Here is a 23,407-nt window from a genome sequence, read left to right on the forward strand (position 1 = left end):
GAATATGACATATTTTCAGTTGTTTCACACTTTTTCTTATGTATATAATTCCACATGTTAATTCATAATTTTGATGCCTTCAGTGTGAATCTACAATTTTCAGTCAAGAAAATAAAGAAAACTCTTTGAATGAGAAGGTGTGTCCAAACTTTTGGTCTGTACTGTATATCCCACCCAGATACCTCAACTGTGTGAGAAATAAAATCCAGAACACTGCAGAGGTTTCAGCAAAGCGTAGTTTGCAGAGACAGTTTTGTTTACATTTTGTTCTGGGCTGGATTCTATTTGAACTGGTGGATAGGTTTGGTAGTGGGATCTGCCAGTCCACACCCTTCCAGTACATGTGTTGTCTTTTGCCGGAGGTAATCGCAGGTGAGGCCTGCTGTAATCAAGGAGAGATAAAACCAACCCTCTGTATGTCAGTCTGAGGAGAGAGGAATTGGAAAAAGGCCTAGAGAGGCTTTGGGTGGTCTCAGACAGGAGGGCTGAGGGACCACGAGGCTGTGTAGCCGGATCTCTTCCCTGTCTGAACTTGTGTTCAGTGAGCAGATCTGCTAAGGATTGGAGCTTGAGACCCTGTGTATAAGCTGTGCTTATAGGAGAGTCAGAGAAAATAACTTTCTATTAGTTAGATCCCAGACGGGCAGGAGTTTATTTCATTCTGTTTTGTTTGTGCTGGTGCCAAAATAAATGAGCATTTGGACTCTAAATCCGCTGTCTGATGAGAAGTCTGATTGCGACCCCCTGAGAGCGATCTCTTGCAGCTGTCCACAAAACGTAAAGATGCAAAATATATATCATGTACATAATGGGTTTAGATTAAAATTATGTCTATCATTTCTGGAGGAAGTATTTTCCATGAAAACCCCCTTTTTTTTTTTTATGATAAAATAAAAATGATGCAGCTGACATGTTTCCAAAAAAAACACTGCAGCAGAAACAGGCGATTACATGTTTACACTTACCTCCAATGTTTGCATCAGCGTTGGCTTTATGGCATCCTTCATCAGAACAGCTAAAGCACCTGTAATGCCCTGAAAACATGAAAAAATTAGACATTAGGATTCAATAGTTTAATGATTTCAGTTACTTAAAGGGATCAGAAATGTCTGGTAGTGTCTTATTCCTCATCCCTGACTCCATCCCATCTGGATTGGAGCCATGAGGACTAATACAGCGCAGCCTTCTCGACTGTTTCCATATACTGAAGCATCCCAGACCACAACATCTAGACGGAAGGAAGTTAGGGGAGGGGGGCTGTCATTCTGAGATGGGGATGCCCCTTTAAGTTGATGTAAACTAAATAGGTTAAGGCTATCTGTACACAGATGTGGGATGGCTTGCAGGATTATCGCACCAAATACTGCCGGCGTTACTTGTGTTTTTTGGTGCGGATTTGAAGCAGTTTAGCTGCAGTACTCACCCTTCTATTGAAACGGGTGAAATTTGCACCAAAAAAACTGCAGATTTCAAACTGCACAGCAAGTGCATTTTTTTAAAGAAAAAAGCAAAGCGCACAAGATATTGGTCTAATATGAAACACATTGCTGGTAATCTGTATTACACTGTGGTTTTTCCCCACACGAGAATCCACATGGATAAACAGTGCATAATCTGCAATGTGTGTAGGTGGCCTAATAATTAGGAGCTGGGCCATCTTTAATGCGGGGCAACAGGGGCAGCTGCCCTCGGCCCAGTTGCTCTTGGAGGCCCAAGGCAGCAGCCTCTTGAGCCCCGATGGCCAGTGGCGGAGTGGGCGTTGCCCCGGGCGCAAAAAATTTCCAGGGGGCGCTAGCAGGACCGCACCACCAAACAGGCAATGTGATGCGATGGCCCCAGGAGGCGGAGCCCTGGTGACAAGTGGAGGGCTGACGCAGGGCACAGGGAGAGGAGCGCTCAAATCCTCTGTATCGCCATCCTCAGGACAGCAATACAGGTAGATGTGCTGCGGTGGGGCAGCCTATCAGAGACCGATGCAAGCGGCGCGATGAAGTCATCGCGCCGCCTGAGCAGTACAGCACGGGACACAGGCCGGTAGAGGCCTGCATTGCATCACTGCCAGCCTGATGGAGGTAAGTATAAGGCCCCTTTCACACGGGCGAGTTTTCCCTGCGGGTGCAATGCGCAAGTTGAACGCATTGCACCCGCACTGAATCAGGACCCATTCATTTCTATGGGGCTGTTCACATGAGCGGTGATTTTCACGCATCAGTTGTGCGCTGAGTGAAAATCGCAGCAAGCTCTATTTTGTGCGTTTTTTCACGCAACGCAGGCCCCATAGAAGTGAATGGGGCTGCGTGAAAATCACAAGCATCCGCAAGCAAGTGCGATTTTCACGCACGGTTGCTAGGAGATGATCGGGATGGGGACCCGATCTTTATTATTTTCCCTTATAACGTGCTGGATCATGTGATGGACCATGTGATGACCGGAGTGACATCACCACAGGTCCTTTTCCTGTACACAGCACAGAAGAGAAGCCGGGCTGCGTGAGCAAGTGGATTAAGGAGAGTCAAATTATTTTTTAACCACTCCAGCGCTATTGTACAATGCATTCTGTATTCAGAATGCCATTTTCACTTATAACCATGTTATAAGGGAAAATAATACAATCTACAGAACACTGACCCCAAACCTGAACTTCTGTGAAGAAGTTCGGGTTTGGCTACCAAACATGCCGATTTTTCATACGCGCGTGCAAAACGCATTACGCATGTTTTGTACTCGCGCAGAAAAATCGTGCATGTTCCCACAACGCACCCGCACCTTTTCCCGCAACGACCGTGTGAAAGAGGCCTAAGTGTTTATTTTTTTTATATAGTACTACTTACTGGCACATGATTGGGGGGCATCTATGGGGGTACTTGTTAACGGCACATTATTGGGGGAACTTCTTACTAGCACATTGAGTGGCACTATGGGGCACTTCTTACTGGCACATTGGGGCTTCTACTGAGGCCACAAAGAAAGGGTATTTTATATGGGGGGGCTCTGTATAGAGGCATTTTATACTGGGGCAGATTATGGTGGGTACTATGAGGAAAGGAAGAGAGGAGTACTATGGGCTCATCTATTGGGGGTACTAAGAGGGTATTTTATACTGGCACATTATGGGGGCACTATAGGGACATTAGCTCAACTGAGGGCATTAAAAGGGGTATTTTTTCACTGGCACTTTATAAGGAGAATTTTTACTATTGGGGGGCATTATGATGGGCTTTATTACTACTGGGGGTCTATGGAGAACAAGATTACTAGTATGGCACTATGGGAGCATTATTACTGTGGGGGCACCTTGGCACAGTATCAACTTACCACTATTTTGGGGGGGATGTTATGTTTACATTATTAGTGTCAGGGGCACTATTTTCTGAGCGCAGTTATTTTAGGGCACTGTGTGCCAATAATTATTGAAGGGCACTATCTGCATGGTACTACTATTATCAGGGGGTTTATCTGTTTCTGCAGCATAGTATTGGGGAGCACAGCGGCACAGTATTGGGGGTGGTAGGATGATTTGTCCAGAAGATGGGAGGATGATGGAAAAGTAGTAAACTAAGATTTTGTCTGTCAAACTGCAGAGACGAGAAATGGATGAAAAATTGTGGTCAGGTCTGAAAGGAGAAGATGAGGAAAGAAAACATCTACATCAAAGAGACGTCACTGGAGAGGTATGGGGCGCTGTATTACCCTGTATGTAGGGGTGGATGGAGGGGTTAGTAGTACAGTACTATCTGCACATTGTAAAAACACTAAAATTATATTTAAAAAAAGTAATCTGCAAAATACTATTTGTGTCAGAAGTTGTGCTTTTTTAATTTTTAGAATAATGATGCAGCCATTTTATTTGATACTTTTGTGCAGATTCTTTTTTTTCTCTCTATATTAAAAGGGACACTATAGTCACCAGAACCACAACAGCTAAACGTAGTAGTTCTGGTGTCTACAGCATGTCTCTGCAAGCTTTTCAATCTAAACACTCCCTTCTCAGAAAAAAAGGCAGTATTTACATTACTGCCAAGGAACACCTCTAGTGCCCACTCATCATTATTAAAGTTTACTGCACTGAGGTGTGTGGATTTTTTTTTTTGCGTGTGTTGTGGTGGAGGGCGTGATTGCATGCTAGGGTGTGGGAAGGCGGGATCCAGGGGGCCCAAGTAAATTCTTGCCCAGGGTCCAATCAATATTAAAGACTGCCCTGATTAGGAGGAACTGGTCTCTGACCTGGTGACTAATTAGTAAACAAAAATCAGGATATACTTAGCAGCAGTGTTGGACCGAAGTATCAAAAGGTACTTCAATCTAACTATATTCAGTTCTACAGCCGATCTTCAGTGTACCTGGCTTCAGAGGCTCACTGTGCAGGGGCCGACTCCCAAGAGCGAGCCTCTGAAGCCAGGTACACTGAAGATTGGCTCACCGTGCAGATGCCGAAAATGAAACAGAACGGCGCAAGCACTAAGTCTCAGGCACATCATTCCTTAAAAAAAGAGAAGCAATGAAATGTCTATCAGGGGAAAAGAAGCAGGACGGGGGCGCAGCTAGCTTGACTGGGAGCATAAAGACCGCTGCCCCTGGACTTCAAGCAGCTAATTTGGATACGCTGCCAGGGAAGAATAAGTTGTTTTTTTGCCAAAGTTTTCCATCGGATGAAACAAGCAAAGACATCATTAGAGACACGATGACTATAGTTGTGAGGTACAGCGGGCGGGTTCCCTTTAAATATCGAGCTTCAGTCGGAGTCCAAAGCAGTAAATTGACAGTATGCAATCTTGTGCACTACAGCCATCACTCCATAGTTAAAAATTAAATCCAAAGTGTAACAAATGTAGCTTCAGCCCACACAAATGTATTTTTCTGTCTATGTCCGTTCATTGTTTTTTGCAGCCCGTATGCAGAACCATTCCTTTTAATTGGGCTGCGAAAAAAGGGAAACGGCTTAGTGTGCATTCCGTGTATGTCTGCTCCACACACAAAAAAAACAAGAAAACAAAAAAAAAAAACACAACATGTCCCATTATTGTCCGCATTACAAACAAAGATAAGACGGTTCTATTAGGGGCCAGCCGTTCTGCAAAATGCGGAATGCACATTGCCAGTATCCGTGTTTTGTAGTCAATTTGCAAAACCTCCAACAGTCGTGTGCATGAGCCCTTACTTAATAGCTTGTCAGGAGCAGAGATGCATGCTACATAAAGGTATTTATACATATGTTAACATTTAGAAGGATATACAGTTAGAAATCTATTTTGCATGGTCGGTTTCAAACCGTGTATACTACACATTGCTTTTAGGGATAATACATTGAGAGGTATTCTAGGAATGTAAGCTGCCAAAGTTAATAATCCATTAAATATGCACATCAAATAAAAGCCTATATATATATATATATATATATATATATATATATATATATATAAACATGTCCAGTGATTGAACTTATAATGCGCAAAAACTGAACCATCATTCACACGGTTTACTATTCATTTCAATTTCATGTATTCTTCATTTTGATAGCCCAATGTGTCCCCCACCTAAAGAAAAAATATATATACACATTGGATGGTTCATGGAATTGGTTTTCGAGTGGACCTGGTATAATTATCAGTCCAGTGTTGGTAAGGGTAAGCACCAGGGACAAGGGAGGTTCTTTTGTGCCTATGTTACAGAGATTCTCCGCCATATCTCCACCTTGCCTCTGCTGCCCTACTTATATTTTCCTTTATTACTTATTTAGTCTATTGGACGTGGTTTGCTTTTTTTGTATTGTATTTAAAGGAACACTAAAAGTACAGTAGTATTCACTTCAATATATTTATTAATGATGTTGTAGAAGACTTGCACAGTAAAGTATACATTTTTGCAGAGGACACTAAACTGTGTAACGTAATTAACACTGAAGAGGACAGTATACTACTACAGAGCGATCTGGATAGACTGGAGGCTTGGGCAGATAAGTGGCAGATTAGGTTTAACACTGACAAATGTAAGGTTATGCACATGGGAAGGAATAATGCAAGTCACCCGTACATACTAAATGGTAAAACACTGGGTAACACTGACATGGAAAAGGACCTAGGAATTTTAATAAACAGCAAACTAAGCAATAAAAACCAGTGTCAGGCAGCTGCTGCAAAGGCCAATAAGATAATGGGTTGCATCAAAAGGGGCATAGATGCCTGTGATAAGAACATAGTCCTACCACTTTACAAATCGCTAGTCAGACCACACATGGAGTACTGTGTACAGTTCTGGGCTCCAGTGAACAAAGCAGACATAGCAGAGCTGGAGAAGGTCCAGAGGAGGGCAACTAAAGTAATAACTGGAATGGGGCAACTACAGTACCCTGAAAGATTATCAAAATTAGGGTTATTCACTTTAGAAAAAAAAAGACGACTGAGGGGAGATCTAATTACTATGTATAAATATATCAGGGGTCAGTACAGAGATCTATCCCATCATCTATTCATTCCCAGGACGATGACTGTGACGAGGGGACATCCTCTGCGTCTGGAGGAAAGAAGGTTTGTACACAAACATAGAAGAGGATTCTTTACGGTAAGAGCAGTGAGACTATGGAACTCTCTGCCTGAGGAGGCGGTGATGGTGAGTACAATAAAGGAATTCAAGAGGGGTCTGGATGTATTTCTGGAGGGTAATAATATTACAGGATATAGCTACTAGAGGGGTCGTTGATCCAGGGAGTTATTCTGATTTCACGATTGAGTCGGGAAGGAATTTTTTTATTCCCCTTAAGTGGGGAGAATTGGCTTCTACCTCAGGTTTTTTTTTTTTTTTTTTTGCCTTCCTCTGGATCAACTTGCAGGATGACAGGCCAAACTAGTTGGACAAATGTCTTTTCGGCCTTATGTACTAGATTACTAGAAAATGTAATTTAATAAAATTCCCAATTCGAATCAATATCTTCCTCTCCTTTGTATCTATAAGGTATCTTGTTAAATGATAAAATGCATAAAGAATTCTTTCTAGATCGCTTTGGCCAGCCCCGCCATTCAGATAAACTGTACAGTAGACCAGTCTCTGACTGCCTCTACAAGAATTCTCCTCCACGGGTGTTATGCATAGAAGGCCAGGGATGCCAAGCCCTGCCCCTTAGGGTGCATTTACACACGGTAATCCTGGGTCGCATCCTTTCCGCAATTCTGCAGAACAGCGGGCAATTACAATTTTTATATATAATTTATTTTATATTTTTTATTTTTTAAACAGAAATCACTATATCCCAGTGCAGTGCTGCCACCTGCTGGCCTGTACTGGAATATACCAATAATGAGCCTGTAAGCGGCTCATTATTAGAACAGGGCGCCTTCCCCAATCTCCACCGAGGGAAAGAGTGCGCCCTCTCAGACGCTGTGGTCACATTTGACCACGGCATCTGAGGAGTTAAATGTCCGCGGTAGGCATTACTGCTGATCGTGAACATTAGCTGCGGGTGTCTGCTGTATCAAACATGTACGGTCGGCTGTAGGGAAGGGGTTAAAGAGTCACTGTACATTCACACAATTTAATAGAGAATGGAGTAAAGTCATTAATCTGATTCTACATGGCTTCTGAAAAGCAGAGAAGCTCCTGTGTGTCTTTGTGATCTCTCCCTCCTTAGCCACTTTCTGAGCACCAAGCATAGTGGGAAGTAAGGTCACTTCAGTACAGTACTGGCAAATTCCACAGAAGGGAGATACCCCCTGCTTGTAATAGAAATGAATCTAGCTGTGCAAATAAAACAGAATACTATGACTGAGATAGACATTGGGGAAGCCCAAGAAGACCCATTTTTCACAGTTATGATTCTTTAATGAAGCACAGTCCTTATGGAAATTTTTCTTGAAAATTCTGGTACATTTTAGGATGCTCCTGAAGTGATGTGGCATATTCTTTCAACTTTAACATTTCTGACTGATTTATCTCTTAAATTGCTTTACTGTATTCATTGTGTTTATATACAGGTATTACATTGCAACTCCTGGCATAAACCTAGTGGAAAATCTACCAAATTCACAAAAGGAAAAGACGTGAGTTCCTCCGGTTCACATAAAAGTTTTTATTGAGTAATAAACAAACCACACAACTCTGCTGTTCTACTGGAAACAAGCCTCAGTAAATTAGGAGATCCACAGTGAATAAAACACTCCAATAAAAACCACAACATTAAGGAATTAGAACATGTACTGTGTGGTTTCATTGTGGTGTTCATTCACTGGGGTTAGCTAATCTACTTCCCTCTTCTCTGCCAATAAGAAAGACCATGATACAAGGCTTAAAAATGATGAATACTGTATATTAAAATATACAAAATACTGCAGGGTTATGAGTTGCATCTGGCACAGTCGACATTAAACCAAGAGGAAACCCTCTGCATGCAACCAAAGAGTGTGCTTCATTAAACAAACTTGGTTATACTTAATACATCAAATGTCCACGGAAGGTCTAATCTATGTCAGATCCACTTAACGTAATTGATACAACAAGGTGGCAGCCGTCAATCATATTCGGGGCTAACAAACAGAACTCCCTGTAGATCTATACATCCACTGTTTATTAGAGGAAAAGAATTTGGCAAGGAAAAGAATTCATTCTTCTAGAACCAGATACTTCCTGCGGTGTAATTCTTTTTCCGATAATGAGCGCTCATTCAATTTTATTCTGATTCTTGTTAAAAAGACATTTTAGCTCTCCAAAGAGAATACCATTATTCAAACTACTGTCAGGCAAAAATCTAAATAAAACTAATGGAAACTAAAAAAGGCATAAACCATTAACACAAAAGATTTTGAAAAATTGTTTTATGCTGAGCTCTAACCGATGTGCTGATACCATTGTGATAAGAGCTTCGCATCACTATGCTACGCTTATAATCTTAGTCTAGTTTCCCGACACTGAAAACGATGACCGAGATATTGGGATAGTTAAAATATACTTAAATTTTAACATTTTAGATTTTTCAATTATATTCTACAAACCGGTGAATCAATCTTTACTCAAATAAGTAGAACACCGGTAAACCTGTTTTTGCTCTGAATAAAAAGACGGCAAAGGGAAAGGACAAAATCAAATTAAGAATAGTGTCTAAAAGGCCCTATTGTACCGAACAGTATTTGGGCCCAAAAGGTCACACTACATTTTTCCCGGAAGAATAAAAAAAAAAAATACTCCTCTTACCATTTTTGAGGAGTTTTTTCAGCCGAGGAGTATAAAAGTTATCAGTATGGAGTATAGCAGTAATTCAAATACATATACATAGGCCTAAATAATGTTAAGGGCTTGTTCACACCTGCGTTGGAGGCTCCATTCGGGGCCTCTGTTGCAGATTCTATGTAAAGAGCAGACAAAAAAGCCTTGCACGCAGGACTTTGTCTGGTAAAAAGACAGGATCCCGATTCCCAAACAGAGCAGACTCCATCATAGTCAACGGAGTCTGTTCAGCTCTGTTCGGGTCAGTTATGTGCCCGATCCAGCCCTTCCGTTATTTTTATTGTTCTGCTCATCTAACAGAACAGAAGTAAAATAGCAGTGGTGTGAACGTGGCCTAAGAGGTTGGTATTACTACAGGTAAACCATTACTAGTCTAAGTAACATATATCCCCTCCAGTCAGCTTCTCCAATGTACAGTGCCATGTAAATAACATCCCACGCTCTCTCCAGCCCCTCCAACATACAGTCCCATGTAAAAAAAAAAACAAAAAAAAAAAAAAAACAAAAAAAAAAAAAAACACATTGCTCCAGCATAGGGTTAATAAGCCAAAGAGGGGTTTGGAGTGAACGCACCGCTGGCCATTATGTTGATAAAGTACAGAAAAGATCAACTATATTGGACTGTTCTTTATTACTTGGCTATAACAGCCTGCTGTGCATTCATTACACAACACACACATCTATACAGCAATACATTGCACACTTCGCTGTCACCTTGTACTGCACATCAAACTGGATGTCCAGGCTGGGCTGTAGTTGTCCACCACTCCAGAATCCACTTCAGCTATACTGCCGCCATGTTCACCGATGTCCTTGGGTAGAGCTCTGGGACCACGGAACGGAACAAGGGATGCGGACAGAACACGGTTCATTGAAATGAATGGGTCCACACCTGTTCCGCAACATTTCGGAACGGATGCAGACTCATATAGCTGTCTGAATCAGCTCTAAAGAGTAAATGCTCTATTAGAATTTTTTTTTATTTTTTTTTTATATATATAATGTTACAAGGGACCAAATGGGCACCCGAAGTTCAGGTGTCAATAGGGTTTCAGAATCCATACACTGCTGACATGTCAGCGGTGTACTGATGTACAGAATCCACTGTGATGCCCCAGGGAGTGATGTACAGCTGACCCTGCCTGTGGTGCTTGCACCGCTCAGCTGGAGCCTGGCACAGGGCATTGGTGTAGGGTCTCCTGAACCGATTTGCTATGCAAAACTTTTAGCCAAACAGTCAGAGGCAGGAGCTCTGTAACACACTGCTGCACTCAGCTGCCTCCGGAGCACCGGTACAACGTCCCCATTCTCGTGATCAATAGGAGTCCCTGCAGTAGGGTCCCCAGCAATCTAATAGTTATTTCCTATCCTGTGGACATTAATATTATTTGTACGCATCACTGTGAGACTAGTTATACACAAATATCACTCGCATATCAGTGTGCTCAGTAGATAGGTTAGGCTAAAGAGGTCTATGACTCTGGGAACAGGAACTGCAGCAATATGTGCAACTGTATTAATCTTCTTTGCAAACAAATATCCCTGATCTATAACTTGAATCACAAATTGTAAAGCATTTTAACGGTTAACCCTTACCAGGTCTTCTGCTGTCACTGGCTGTCCACGCTTGTCACTGGCTACCACCATCCTTCCGAATCTTTCCTTCATATCACGCAGGTTGTTGGTTAAGGCGAGTATAGCCATGATCTCACTTGCCACCGCAATATCAAACTGGGCCTGGAAAGAAAAATAAGAAAAATAAATATTATATATATATATATATATAATTTTTTTTTTTTTTTCAATAGGAAACATTAGATAATTCTTGTTATGCATAATTACAACATAGTTTGTTTTAAAAAAAAAAAAAAAAAAAAAAAGAGGCTTCATATATTTTGGCAATTTACCATTAAATAATGATTTATCCATCACCATGTAAGGTTGTGTTCACATCTCCGTCAGATGTTCCAGCAGTCTGATCTGGCATAAATGCCAGCTGTCTGTCTGAAACCCAGCATTTATCCCAAAAAGCACTGGATCCCATTATAGTCAAAGGGATCCAGTGGTGATCTGTTGAATCTGGCAATGCCAGATCTGGTGAAAGTCTGCCGAAACAACCTGCCAGAAACCTTCACCGGGATGTGAACGTAGCCTTAGTGAACCAAACTTATGTACCAAAGAGCCCAGATTTTAGGAAACTGCCACCATAATGTAAGAGCAGCACTACCCAGGAAACCTTGTGGAAGTGACTGCTGAAAGTATCACTATGGCAGAAAAGAAATGTGCTGCTGAGACAGTGTAGACCACCGCCCCAGTTTGTAATACTGCATAAACTGCATAAAACTGCTCAAAACACATTATAAAAACGTTCCAAATGGTGTAATAGATACTCACTCTGAGCTACCATTCCAAAGTTTACCAAAAGGTAAAGTTTCCAAAAGTTCCCAGCTGGTTTCCACTTCCTGGTCTATGTGTGACACAGGAAATGCCAGGAGATTACCGATTAGCCAATCACCAATGCAGCGGTCATCTACCTCACTCCGTGATTGGCCGATTGGTCAGCTCCTGCCATTTCCTGTGTATCAAGCCTAGACCAGAGAGGGAGACCGGAGGGGACACGGTAAGCATTGCATCGGCAGCTGCAGGTACAGATTTTGTTTTTCACACCACTGCTGGGAACTCCATTTAAACTACCAGAGGCCAGACGTTTCCAATAAGATTAAATATATATTAAAAAAGCCCCAGTGAGTGTAAGTAAATAGTTTAGGATAAAACAAAAGATTTGCTGTCCCCCAGAGTATTGAAGAATGTGTCCCCCGGAAATTCGGGTTAGAATAATTTCACCACATTTTCTATCCTTTGAAGTTAGAAGTAGATTCTTGTTTATTTTGCTGCCCAGATTATAAAGTGAACATTACACATCATTCTTGAGGTCACATAAAAAAGCAACATAAACCACACACAAGGACAGCTAAAATAAAATTCCATCGCACCACAGAAGTGTATCCACACACACTACAGTCATAATACATTCCTAAAAACGCTGGGGATTACAAAGTGTTACCTGACGTTCACAGCCCTTCTCAGTGTTTGCTTGTCCAATAGTGATTTTCCTAAGAAATCGATCATTTGTGTCCATCACTATGGAACAGATAGATATTTATTTTTAACAGTAGTTAGGTCAAACAGTATATGATCACAGATCATTAGCTTTCCGTTCTTCTGATCCGTCAAAAGGGCTCATGCACATTAACGGATTTTATTTCCTTGTCCGTTCTGTTTTGACAGACCGTTTACGGAACTATTTCAATGGGTCTGCAAAAAAATAAAAAATAAATAAAAAGTTTGAACCATTTCTGTCAAACTGATTTTATTTTTATTTTTTTTGCAAAAAAAAGCAACACGGATCTCGGACAGAAATGGTTCAAAACTGATTTTTTTTTTTCTGTAAGAAAAAAAAAAGAACACACAAAAAACACTGCATGCAGGACTTTTTCTGTCAAAAAAAAATAATGGATCTCATACGGAAATGGCTTAAATTGATGACAACTGCTAAACAGCATCAGTTATTTTTTTTTTTAGTTTTACAGGATCTTTTTTTTTTTTTTCTCCCCCATCTCTCTTCTTCTGACAGATCAGAAGAACAGAAAGCTAAACGGTGATGTGAATGCACCCTTACAAATTTCTTGAATTCTCCCCAAAATTTCAATAGTATTTTAAACAGGAGCAGCATTGCAGTAAGCAGCTCAGTCTCCTGGAATTGTGCAGTTCCGGTTGGAAAACCCCTTTAAATGACACCTTCAGCCTCACCTCTCTGCCAAGTTATTGTAGCAGGGTCAATGTCCAGGCGCACAAATCTGCTGATCTCTTCTGTAGTCAATGATCCAGGGTCAGTCTTCTCAATTCCTATTCTCTAAATAGAAAAGAAAATAGTTTAGACTTTAAGGATACAATACAGTTAGGCCTCTTGCACACGAAAGAGCGCCCCCTGTGGCCGTGCTGCGGCCCGCAAATTGCAGTGGGGCAGCCGCAGCGGATCGCGGACCCATTCACTTTAATGCGTCCGCGATCTGGCCATTCCACAAAAAGTTAGGACGCATTCTTTTTGCGGAACGGGAGTACGGGACGAAACCCCAAGGAAGCACTCCGTAGTGCTTCCATAGGGTTCTGTTTCATGCTTCCGTTCTGCACCATTCCACATCTCTGGATCCACATCCGTGATGCGGAATAGTGCCCGTGTATTGCGGATCCACAAATGCAGTCCGCAACACGGCCATGGAGCGCACGCGTTTGTGTGCAATAGGCCTTAGTGGAATGAGTGCTTTGCTTTCTGGTATACTGCTGCACAGATCGCCTATTTGGTGTGTGCCAGAGACCATGCACCCCAAGATTAAATTAGGAAGTCATGACATGATACACACGATTTGTCAAACAAATTACAATGTATATGAGCGTGACAAGGATACTGAACACATACATTAGGTATATCTTCATTATGGCACACGGCCAGGCATCTACAAGATTCAGAATAGAGCACAGACTAATTTCTTGCATTTCAGAGATAAAGTAAACTTGTTCTGTTCTGAATTACTATGGTGGTTCTAGATCAGAATTCAGCAATGTGAACTCATGTATGGTTTTGACAAGATTCCCACTTTAAGGCTAGGTTATTAATTATTATTTTAAGGAGCTATTAATTCCAGGGCACCGTACATATGAAAAGGGGTGTACATACAATGCATTCGGAAATTCTTCAGACCCTTTCACTTTTTTCATATTGTTATGTTGCTGCCTTGTGCTAAAAATCTGCACGCAACACCATGAGAAAGTGAAAAACGAGATTTTTGCAAAACTTACCAGTAAAATCTCTTTCTCGCTCTTCATTGGGGGACACAGAGACCGTGGGTATAGCTATGTCCTCTAGGAGGCATTGACACTAGTAAAAGCTGTTAGCTCCGCCCCTGCCAGCTATACCCCCTCCAGCCTGGAGAGAGAGCTTCAGTTTGTGAGAAGCAGTAGGAGGAGAAGCAGGTAAACCAACGGAAAAAAAAAACCCAAAAACATGGAACAGCAACAATGCCAAGAAACGAACCAGGTTCTAACAAGCAACAGCCACAACTGTGGTCGAACAACAATACTGGGTGGGTGCTGTGTCCCCAATGAAGAGCGAGAAAGATTTTGCTTGTAAGTTTTACAAAAATCTTGTTTTCTCGCCCAGAGACCGTGGGACGTCCGATAGCAGTCCACAGGGAGGGAAAAACCACAGACGATCGAGCAAGCGCCCCTGGAGATAACCAAGAACTGCCACCTGCAAGACCATGTGGTACCAAGGCGGCGCCCGCTGATGCACAAGTATGCATCTGGCAAACTTTGAGAATGTGCGCAAGGAGGACAGTAGCCGCCCTGCACAACCACGCGGCCGAACTTTGAATCCTCCGAGCCCAAGAGCGCCACCGCTCTGGTGGAGAGAGCCGTGACACCAAAGGGCGGGACCCTGCCGCGGGTGCAGTACGCTCAAGCAAATGCAGACGTGCAATTGCCACCCTGGAGGCCGCCAATGCCTTGCGAGGACCCTCCGTGATGACAAAAAAAAAAAAAAAAAAAAGGAGAGTCCGTACACCGGAAGGAACTGGAGGCTAGCAATAAATAGTCAGAGCCCTGACAACGTTTAAATGATCTAACTCCCGTTCCCTAGGGGGTGAAGGGGAAGGCAGTTTCTTCATGGAAATGGAAATCAGAGACCACCGTCGGAGAACGGAATGAACGGGCCAGGGAACCGCTTATCCCTGTTAGAACCAGAAGGTTCTCTGCAAGACAGCGCCCCAACCTGGACACCCATCTGTGATAGGCACAAGAAAAAAAAAAAAAAAAACCTTCCAGGACAGGAGTCGGAGAGACATCCCCCGCAAGGGTTCAATGGGGGGAATTCCGGAGCGCTGAAAGGACTAAAAGGTCAGATCCCAAGGCGGTAAATGAGGACGGTATGGAGGAACCGCATGTGCCAAGGAAACAACACATTGGCAAGTTCAAAGCACAGACGATATGAGAATCGCCGGCGGTGGAGTTCCGTCAACGACCGTGTATTGACGGAGTAGCAACACTGACTTCTTGATGGAAATTTTGACCACACCAAGATGAGAGAAAAAAAACTCCTGCCTCGAAGAGGAAGAATAGAAGGGGTGTTCCATTACAGGAACGAAAACTCCATCAGTCGTGACAACACCCCTGCTGAGTCTGGCGTGGTGAGTCTTGTAGTCTAGCCGTGGAACGTGCAGTGAAAAGGCATGACTACATCGGACTGACATGGCAGTCACTAGTCAAGTCTTGAGAGAGGTAGTTGTAGATACCGGTAATACACCCAGGACCAACAGGTAGGAGTTAGAAAAAACGTCACAGCCCAACAGACTGTCCAGAACAGGACTTTGAAGGGGGAAAAAAAAAAAAACACAACCACACAGAACCAATACCCTGCATCCACATAGATGAGGAGAAGTAGTAACATAGGAGCTACCAAGGTTTGTGGAGTGGCCACGAACCCCGAGCCAGAGGAGGAAAGAAAAAAACGGAAGGAAAAAATGGCAGTGAGACTAGCACTACACAGAAGTAGCCACCGGATGATATTGGCGGTGCCATACTCCGCCTAAGGAGGAGGCCATGCAGCGTACACCACTGAATTTAGCGTTAGAAGAATTCGACACCAGACGAAGGAGCCGTGCAGGAGCTGCCAGAGTATGTAATGGCTACTCCAGGACCCCCGTACTGTAGTAGCCGCAGCACGCCTGCCAGCACAAGCTGAGCGGCAGACTAGAGGGATCCGGTAGAGGCCATGGTACCATACTGCCCCAGGAAGGAGAGCTAACCTTAAACACTCCACCTGGGAAGGGCGTTAGACAGGAACAACCGCCAAGTCAGGGTAGAACCACTACCTGAGGGACTGCCCCACAGCGACTGCAAACGCTAGTACCAGCGTAAAAAAAAATTGTATCAGCGGAGAACACGCTGCAATGCTAAACCAGCACAACTACTTCCCACATCAGAAATGGTGGATAGGGAATATAGAGTCAGTAACACTCGACTTGCTGGAACGTAATCACAATATTACGTGCCATGGTGTAAGCACTACGTATTGTTGAAGACCCATATTGGGACAGTGGAGGGCCATGGATATAGGGGACGCTAGGCAACCCCCTGAGGAGAGAGGTTGTCATACTCCTCCCGCAGAACGGCACCAAGGACAAAGACACAACGTGGAAACAGCCACAGTATCCCTGGCGGCACCGAAATACCATGAGAAGAGTACAGGGCACCAGCGTGTATCAATACTCGCTATGCTCCACTTGTAGAAGAAGCTAAGGCATCTATAACCGTGGCGTAGTTGAAGTGCAACATCCAAGATGTGTACTCATTCCCCACGGTAGTGGATCAGTCGTGGAAAGGGCAATGTTGCAATTATCCCACCATGTAAAGGGGGTAATGCTTACGGCAAGCACTGCACTCAGTCGTAGTGCAATACTCCATGAGGGGTGGTAATGCAGTAATGCATCTAGCAGGAACTGAATCCAAGTAGAGAGAGAACGCCTCTTACAGAAAGGGCAAGGCATAGCCAGTTCAACAGAATTATTGTCATTGCCAAGGAGCAATTTCCAACAACCAGAGAAGATACCAGCCATGGGTGTCCAAGTTTTATTGAAGAAAAACAAGCAAAATCACAACATGCATACTAAAATTGCTAAAAAAGAAGATTTCACAAGACTTCTTTCAATCTTTCTCAAATTGCACAACGTTTTTCATTTCCTGTCAATGTTCACCAAAACATATTGTGAGAAGACATTGTCTGGACAGATTGACATTCAGGTTCCAGAACACTTGCAATAAATTAGGTTGCATCATTCGAAATTTTGCTAACACAAATATTAGTTGTATCAAAGGGTTGGTGCTCCCTTGTCCCAGACTTTTGTGGCAAAAGGCATGCTCTTTTAGATGAGATTAATAAAAAATTAAATATTTAAGATATTTCCACCCAGTAGCAAAAATTGGCAAACATGAAATGTCATTTGTCCAATCATAGATGGTCTTAAAATTGGTTGAAAAGCTTGTGTATGTGACCTTAAGATATATCGCATGGGCCATAACCTCTGGCAAAATTACAGTCTGATCAGACATGCACGTCAGGAGCAATGGGCAGTCAAAGTAGGCCCTTAACGGTCATTCGTCAATTCTTTTGCCTAATTTGATGGCATGTAAAAGTTGAGTCAAGCCTTCTTAAGGCACCAAACTTTGCAAGGAGATTTAGCCTAAGTAGTTTTACTAAATTGCATTTAATCAGCTGCCTGAAACTCTGAAACCAACAGAGACCCGGATGAAAATTTTTGTAAGATTTCATTTAGGACCCTAGGGAACATCTGTGCAAAATTATATTCAATTTAGAGAGGGTCGGATTTCTAGGTTGGTCCAGTTGACATGGAATGACCCAGGTACAAAAATTCTGCTGTTCTGAAAGCAGACCTCCATAATTAAAACGGAAGAAGTTTGGAACAACCAGGACCAAGATGTGAAGGAGAAGGGTCTTGATAAGAGACGTGACCAAGAACGCAATGGTCACTCTGGCTGAGCTTTAAAGATGTTGTGTGCAGATGAAAGAAACTTACATAAAAAGGTCAACTAGCAACTGCAGCATTCCACCAATCTGGGCTTTATGACGGAGTGGTCAGAAAAAAGCCTCTCCTCAGTAAGACAAGAAAGCCTGTATGGAGTTTAAAATAAATAAAAAGATTCTCTGGTGAAACCAAGATTGAACATTTTGGCCTCAATTCTAGTCATGTCTGGAGGAAACCAGACTCTGCTCATTACCAGTCCAATACCATCCATACAGTGAAGCATGCTGTGGGGAGGTTTTTCAATGGCTGGGACAGGGAGACTGCTCCATTCATCTTTTTCTCAATCCTGACCAAAGAACAGACATATTCTTAATCAAAACCTGATCCAGAGTGCTCTGGACTTCAGACTGGGTCAAAGGTTCACCATCCAACAAGACAACAATCCTTAGCACACAGCCAAGACAACACAGGAGTGGCTTAGACGCAACTCTGTGAATGTCCTTGAGTGGCCCAGCCAGAGCCCTGACAAACCCAAACGAACATATCTAGAGAGACCTAAAATTGCAGGATACCAACAGCTTCAGAGGATCCATCCTGACAGCTTCAGAGGATCTGCAGAGGGAAAAAAAAAAAAAAAAAAAAAAGGGGAAGGAGAAAATCCCCAAATTCAGGTGTGCAAACCTTGTGGCATCATACCCAAAACGATAGGCTGCAATCTCCGCCAAAAGTGCTTCAACTAAGTACCAAGCAAAGGGTCTGAATACTTTTATCCAATGCAAGATGGTAACTTTTCATTTTCAATACATTATCAAAGATTTTGATCATTCCGTTTTCACCTTCTCATTATGGGGTATTAAATGCAGAATGATGGGGATAACCTTGATTTTACATTTATTTTATTTTAGCATAAGGCAGCAACATAAAATGTGAAAAAAGTGAAAGGGTCTGAAGACTTTCCAAATGCATTGTACAAAATATCGAATAAAAACAAGTTCAATAAGACTAACTGCATGATTGATTAAAACAGAGGAGGAGGGGGCCTAGCCAGTGAGGGCTCACAATCTCACACATCTGTTTTCCTGATATATTTGTCTGTCTTAGGCCTCATGCACACGGCCGTTGTTTTGGTTCGCATCCGAGCCGCAGTTTTGGCAGCTCGGATGCGGACCCATTCACTTCAATCGGGCAGCAAAAGATGCTGACAGCACTCTGTGTGCTGTCCGCATACGTTGCGCCGCAAAAATATCTATCTATCTATCTTGTCCTATTATTGTCCACGCTTTGCGGACAAGAATAGGCAGTTATATTAAAGGCTGTCCGTGCCAATCCGCAAATTATGGAATGCACATGGACGCCATCCGTGTTTTGCGGACCGCAAAACACACCATGGTCGTGTGCATGTAGCCTTAGGCTACTTTCACACTAGCGTTTTAGTTTTACGGCATTGGGCTCGATACCGGGAAAAAAACATTTCAGTTTTGTCTCCATTCATTGTCCATGGGGACCAAATGTAACTGAACAGAACGGAATGCTCCAAAATGCATTCCGTTCTCATACCAGAGAGCAAACCGCAGCATGCTGTCCAGCATGACCCCCAATGCAAGTCAATGGGGACGGATCAGTTTTCTCTGCCACAATAGAAAACTGATCCGTCCTCCATTGACTTTTAAAGAAGTTCATGACGGATTTGTCTTGGCAATGTTAAATATAATACAAACGGATCCGTTCATACTGGATGCAGATGGTTGCATTATCAATAACGGAAGCCTTTTTGCTAGACCCTGCCAGATCCAGTAAAAACGCTAGTGTATGCATATTTTGCTGGGGTTAGTCGATTACCGCGGTCCACATGCGGTCGGGTTGCTCCCCCTGATTGAGGACACGCCACTGTGTCTGGGGTTGAGCAGCTCCTCCAAAATTGCCACTAATAAATTTTTTTGTTTTTCGTTTTCTGCCTTGCTAGATTTGAGTGTGTCTGCCTTTACCTGGCATTTAAACACTCCTTTGCACCTGGTCACCTCCATCACATGGTCTGATGTGGGTGTGGCTTGCAGCCTGGCTTCATTCACATCGCACAACCGCAGCATTCATGCTGGGCGTTTGTGGGAAGCTTTGCTGCGAGCTGAATTATATCACCCCCAGACCGTGTTCACACCATAGTTAGAGCAGCGGTTAGGACCCCTTGCCATGCTGAGAACCGTGACGTGGTGCATGATGGGCTCCGATATATCCATCACTGGTATATATTGGCTAAAGTCTCAGCTTTTAATATCTTCATTTGTGTCTTGCCAGTATAGTCAGTGTTATATCTGTTTGGTGCATTCTTTCTCTGTGTTTCATATGATTGCTACATTCTGTGTAGTTTGCTCTTGTGGTGCAGGTGGACCGCGCCGACGTCCTCCATTGTATGCATATTTTGCTGGGGTTAGTCGATTACCGCGGTCCACATGCGGTCGGGTTGCTCCCCCTGATTGAGGACACGCCACTGTGTCTGGGGTTGAGCAGCTCCTCCAAAATTGCCACTAATAAATTTTTTTTGTTTTTCGTTTTCTGCTCTAGTGTGAAAGTAGCCTTACACAGATGTGTGATGGCCTTACCATGGGTTTAACAAAAACATTCAAACCACTAAGTAAGGGCTCTTTCACACTTGCGTTCTTTTCTTCCGGCATAGAGTTCCGTCGTCGGGGCTCTATGCCGGAAGAATCCTGATCAGTTTTATCCTAATGCATTCTGAATGGAGAGAAATCCGTTCAGGATGCATCAGGATGTCTTCAGTTCAGGACCGGAACGTTTTTTGGCCCAAAATCCTGAACACTTGCCGCAAGGCCTGATCCGGAATTAATGCCCATTGAAAGGCATTAATCCGGATCCAGCCTTAAGCTAAACGTCGTTTCGGCGCATTGCCGGATCCGACGTTTAGCTTTTTCTGAATGGTTACCATGGCTGCCGGGACGCTAAAGTCCTGGCAGCCATGGTAAAGTGTAGTGGGGAGCGGGGGAGCAGTATACTTACCGTCCGTGCGGCTCCCGGGGCGCTCCAGAGTGACTTCAGGGCGCCCCCCGCGCATGGATGACGTGATCGCATGGCACGTCATCCATGCGCATGGGGCGCTCTGACGTCATTCTGGAGTACCCCGGGAGTCGCATGGACGGTAAGTATACTGCTCCCCTGCTCCCCACTGCTACTATGGCAACCAGGACTTTAATAGCGTCCTGGCTGCCATAGTAACACTGAACGCATTTTGAAGACGGATCTGAAGACTTTTTCCGGATCCGGCGTGTAATTCCGGCAAATGGAGTACACGCCGGATCCGGACAACGCAAGTGTGAAAGAGCCCTAAAGAAAACTGTATGTGGGGCCAGGGGATACACCGTTTCCGCCACAGTTGCACCACAATACAGATACACACCAAGTGAAATAGTGTATCTGTTGATTATAAGGGCATATAGGGCTTATTGCAAAGAATTCTGATCAGCGATCATTGGTATAGTATGTACTTTTAGCCACCCATCAAGCCCCTATGACCTCACATTGTACTTCATTCCTGCCTAATGTTGCGTCCACTCGACACGTTTCACTGCTGCCCTATTTGCGCAGCGTATCAGGAGCAGAGTTAATGTCATCCAGCTCCAGACCACCCATGTACTTGGCGTTTTGCTGTGAGCTGGGGAGGACAGGGAGCAGCACTGCACGTTGGAGACGCGACACGTGCAGCACACTGTAGTACAGCCTTCTGGCTCTTAAACGGCAGTAGCACGGCCGCCGAGACGCTCCTTACATAGGTGGGGCCACGAACACTGGGCGGAGCTACAGGCGGCAAGGCCGCACTGTGGAATTGGCAAAACCTCACTTGCCACCCATCATACGTGGCACAGTGCTCAGGTGGGCTCTACAGGTAAAAGGCTAAGTAACTAGCCATCTTGTAGTCTAATGAGATCTGTCCAATAGGTTCACTAAGTTTGGGTCAGTGAAATCATGGTTGCATCAAACATTTGAGTAAGGGCTCGTTTACACGAACGTATTTTGCGTTCCGTACACGGAACCATTCATTTCAATGGGTACACAAAATATGCGGACAGCTCCGTTCCGTGGCCCCGCAAAAATTATGAGGCCTGTCCTATTTTCGTCCCTTTTGCAGACCAGAATAGGCATTTCTATAATGGCCTCCTGTTCCGTAAATTGCAGAAGGCACACAGGCAGCATCAGTTTTTTGCGGACCGCAAAAAACGGCACGTTCGTGTGAACGAGCCCTAACACGGCTAGGTCAGATCAGACTTAAGTACTTTTCTAGCTCATTTATATGTTGGCTGTACAAGCTTCTTTGACCATCTTTACTACACAAGCACCAGTTTTTTAATTCAGGCAATTATTGGGAACAAACTGTACGAACTGCATTTACAAGCAGTAATCACCTCCGCTGTGTGGGGATGAGTGGTCGCTACTGTGATCGCTTGTCCACATACAGACCCATTGTTTCCGAGCTGCAGATCTGTTTACATAGGACGATCTGCTGCCTACAAACAATTATTTTGGTCTCTGCATCAGCAATGCTTTCACCTAATGAACAAGTGTTTCACTGTTCATCGGGTGACCGCTGATCCCTTTATACCTTTCACACAGGGTAATGGGGAACAAGCGGTCATAGGACTGCTCCTTGTTGACAATTGGCTTGATTGTTGACCTGTGTAAAAAGGGATTTAAAGGGGGTATCCGGTTTGTTTGTAACTGATGAGCTATCCTCGATAGGTCATCAGCAAATGACTGTTGGGGGGTCTGACACCTGGCAGCTGTTTGAGTACCACAGCCTTCTCGCCATTTACCCTAGGCCTGTGACATCACGACCATTAGTCACATGGCCTAGGCGCAGCTCAGTCCCTTCTCAAACAGCTGATCGGCGGGGGTGCTGGGTGTCGGAACAGTTACAAACAGATTTGAGAATAATAGCTGTGAAATCCAGCTTCCCATAAAAAGAAACTATTTACTTGGGGTAAAATCCAGACATCACTTGCACGTACAGTCCATTCTTATGTACAGTCAATGGACTGTACATGCAAGTCATGTCTGGATTTTACCGCAAGTAAATAAAGTTTCTTTTTATGGGAAGCTGGATTTCACAGCTATTTTTCTCAAATTGGTGTATGTCCGTATCCAGGCCTTTTCCGTGCCTCCCCAAGAACAACATAGATGAGCGCTGCAGTTTTTTCCTTTGTAAAGAGTTACAAACAGATGTATAACTCAACTAGTTTCATTTACAGTTAAAGGGGCTATACAAAGTCTAAAACATGTCCCCCAATGCCCAGGCCCTTCATCTAGATTATACTTACCCAGTGTCGCTTCTGATCCCCGCTGCATTTGCGATGGGGATGAGCCTCCCTAGCATCGTGGGCGACACAAGGAAGGCTTGTCCTAGTCGCGGCCTGCTATTGGCTGCTCCCCCCAACGCCAGATGTTTTGATCCGCATGACGGAGAGATGCAGCGGCGGCCTGCTATTGGCTGCTCCCCCCCTAATGCCAGATGTTTTGATCCGCATGATTGAGAGATGCAGCGGCGGCCTGCTATTGGCTGCTCCCCCCAACGCCAGATGTTTTGATCCGCTTGA

At 43.7% G+C, this 23,407-nt stretch overlaps 1 protein-coding gene across 2 annotated transcripts in view; it reads right to left on the reverse strand.

Moving 5' to 3' along the window:
* Positions 1-23,407, reverse strand: part of MTHFD1L (methylenetetrahydrofolate dehydrogenase (NADP+ dependent) 1 like) — a 232,004-nt gene that overhangs the window by 121,565 nt on the left and 87,032 nt on the right. For both annotated transcript variants that reach the window (XM_044292321.1, XM_044292322.1), the window contains exons 16-19: positions 13,021-13,123; positions 12,275-12,351; positions 10,807-10,947; positions 966-1,034 (exon numbers count right to left, since the gene is read on the reverse strand). In XM_044292321.1, coding sequence (XP_044148256.1) covers positions 966-1,034; positions 10,807-10,947; positions 12,275-12,351; positions 13,021-13,123 — 390 coding nt within the window. The remainder of the gene's footprint in view (positions 1-965; positions 1,035-10,806; positions 10,948-12,274; positions 12,352-13,020; positions 13,124-23,407) is intronic.

This window comes from Bufo gargarizans, chromosome 4 (genome assembly GCF_014858855.1).
Source record: "Bufo gargarizans isolate SCDJY-AF-19 chromosome 4, ASM1485885v1, whole genome shotgun sequence".
Lineage (NCBI taxonomy): Eukaryota > Metazoa > Chordata > Amphibia > Anura > Bufonidae > Bufo > Bufo gargarizans.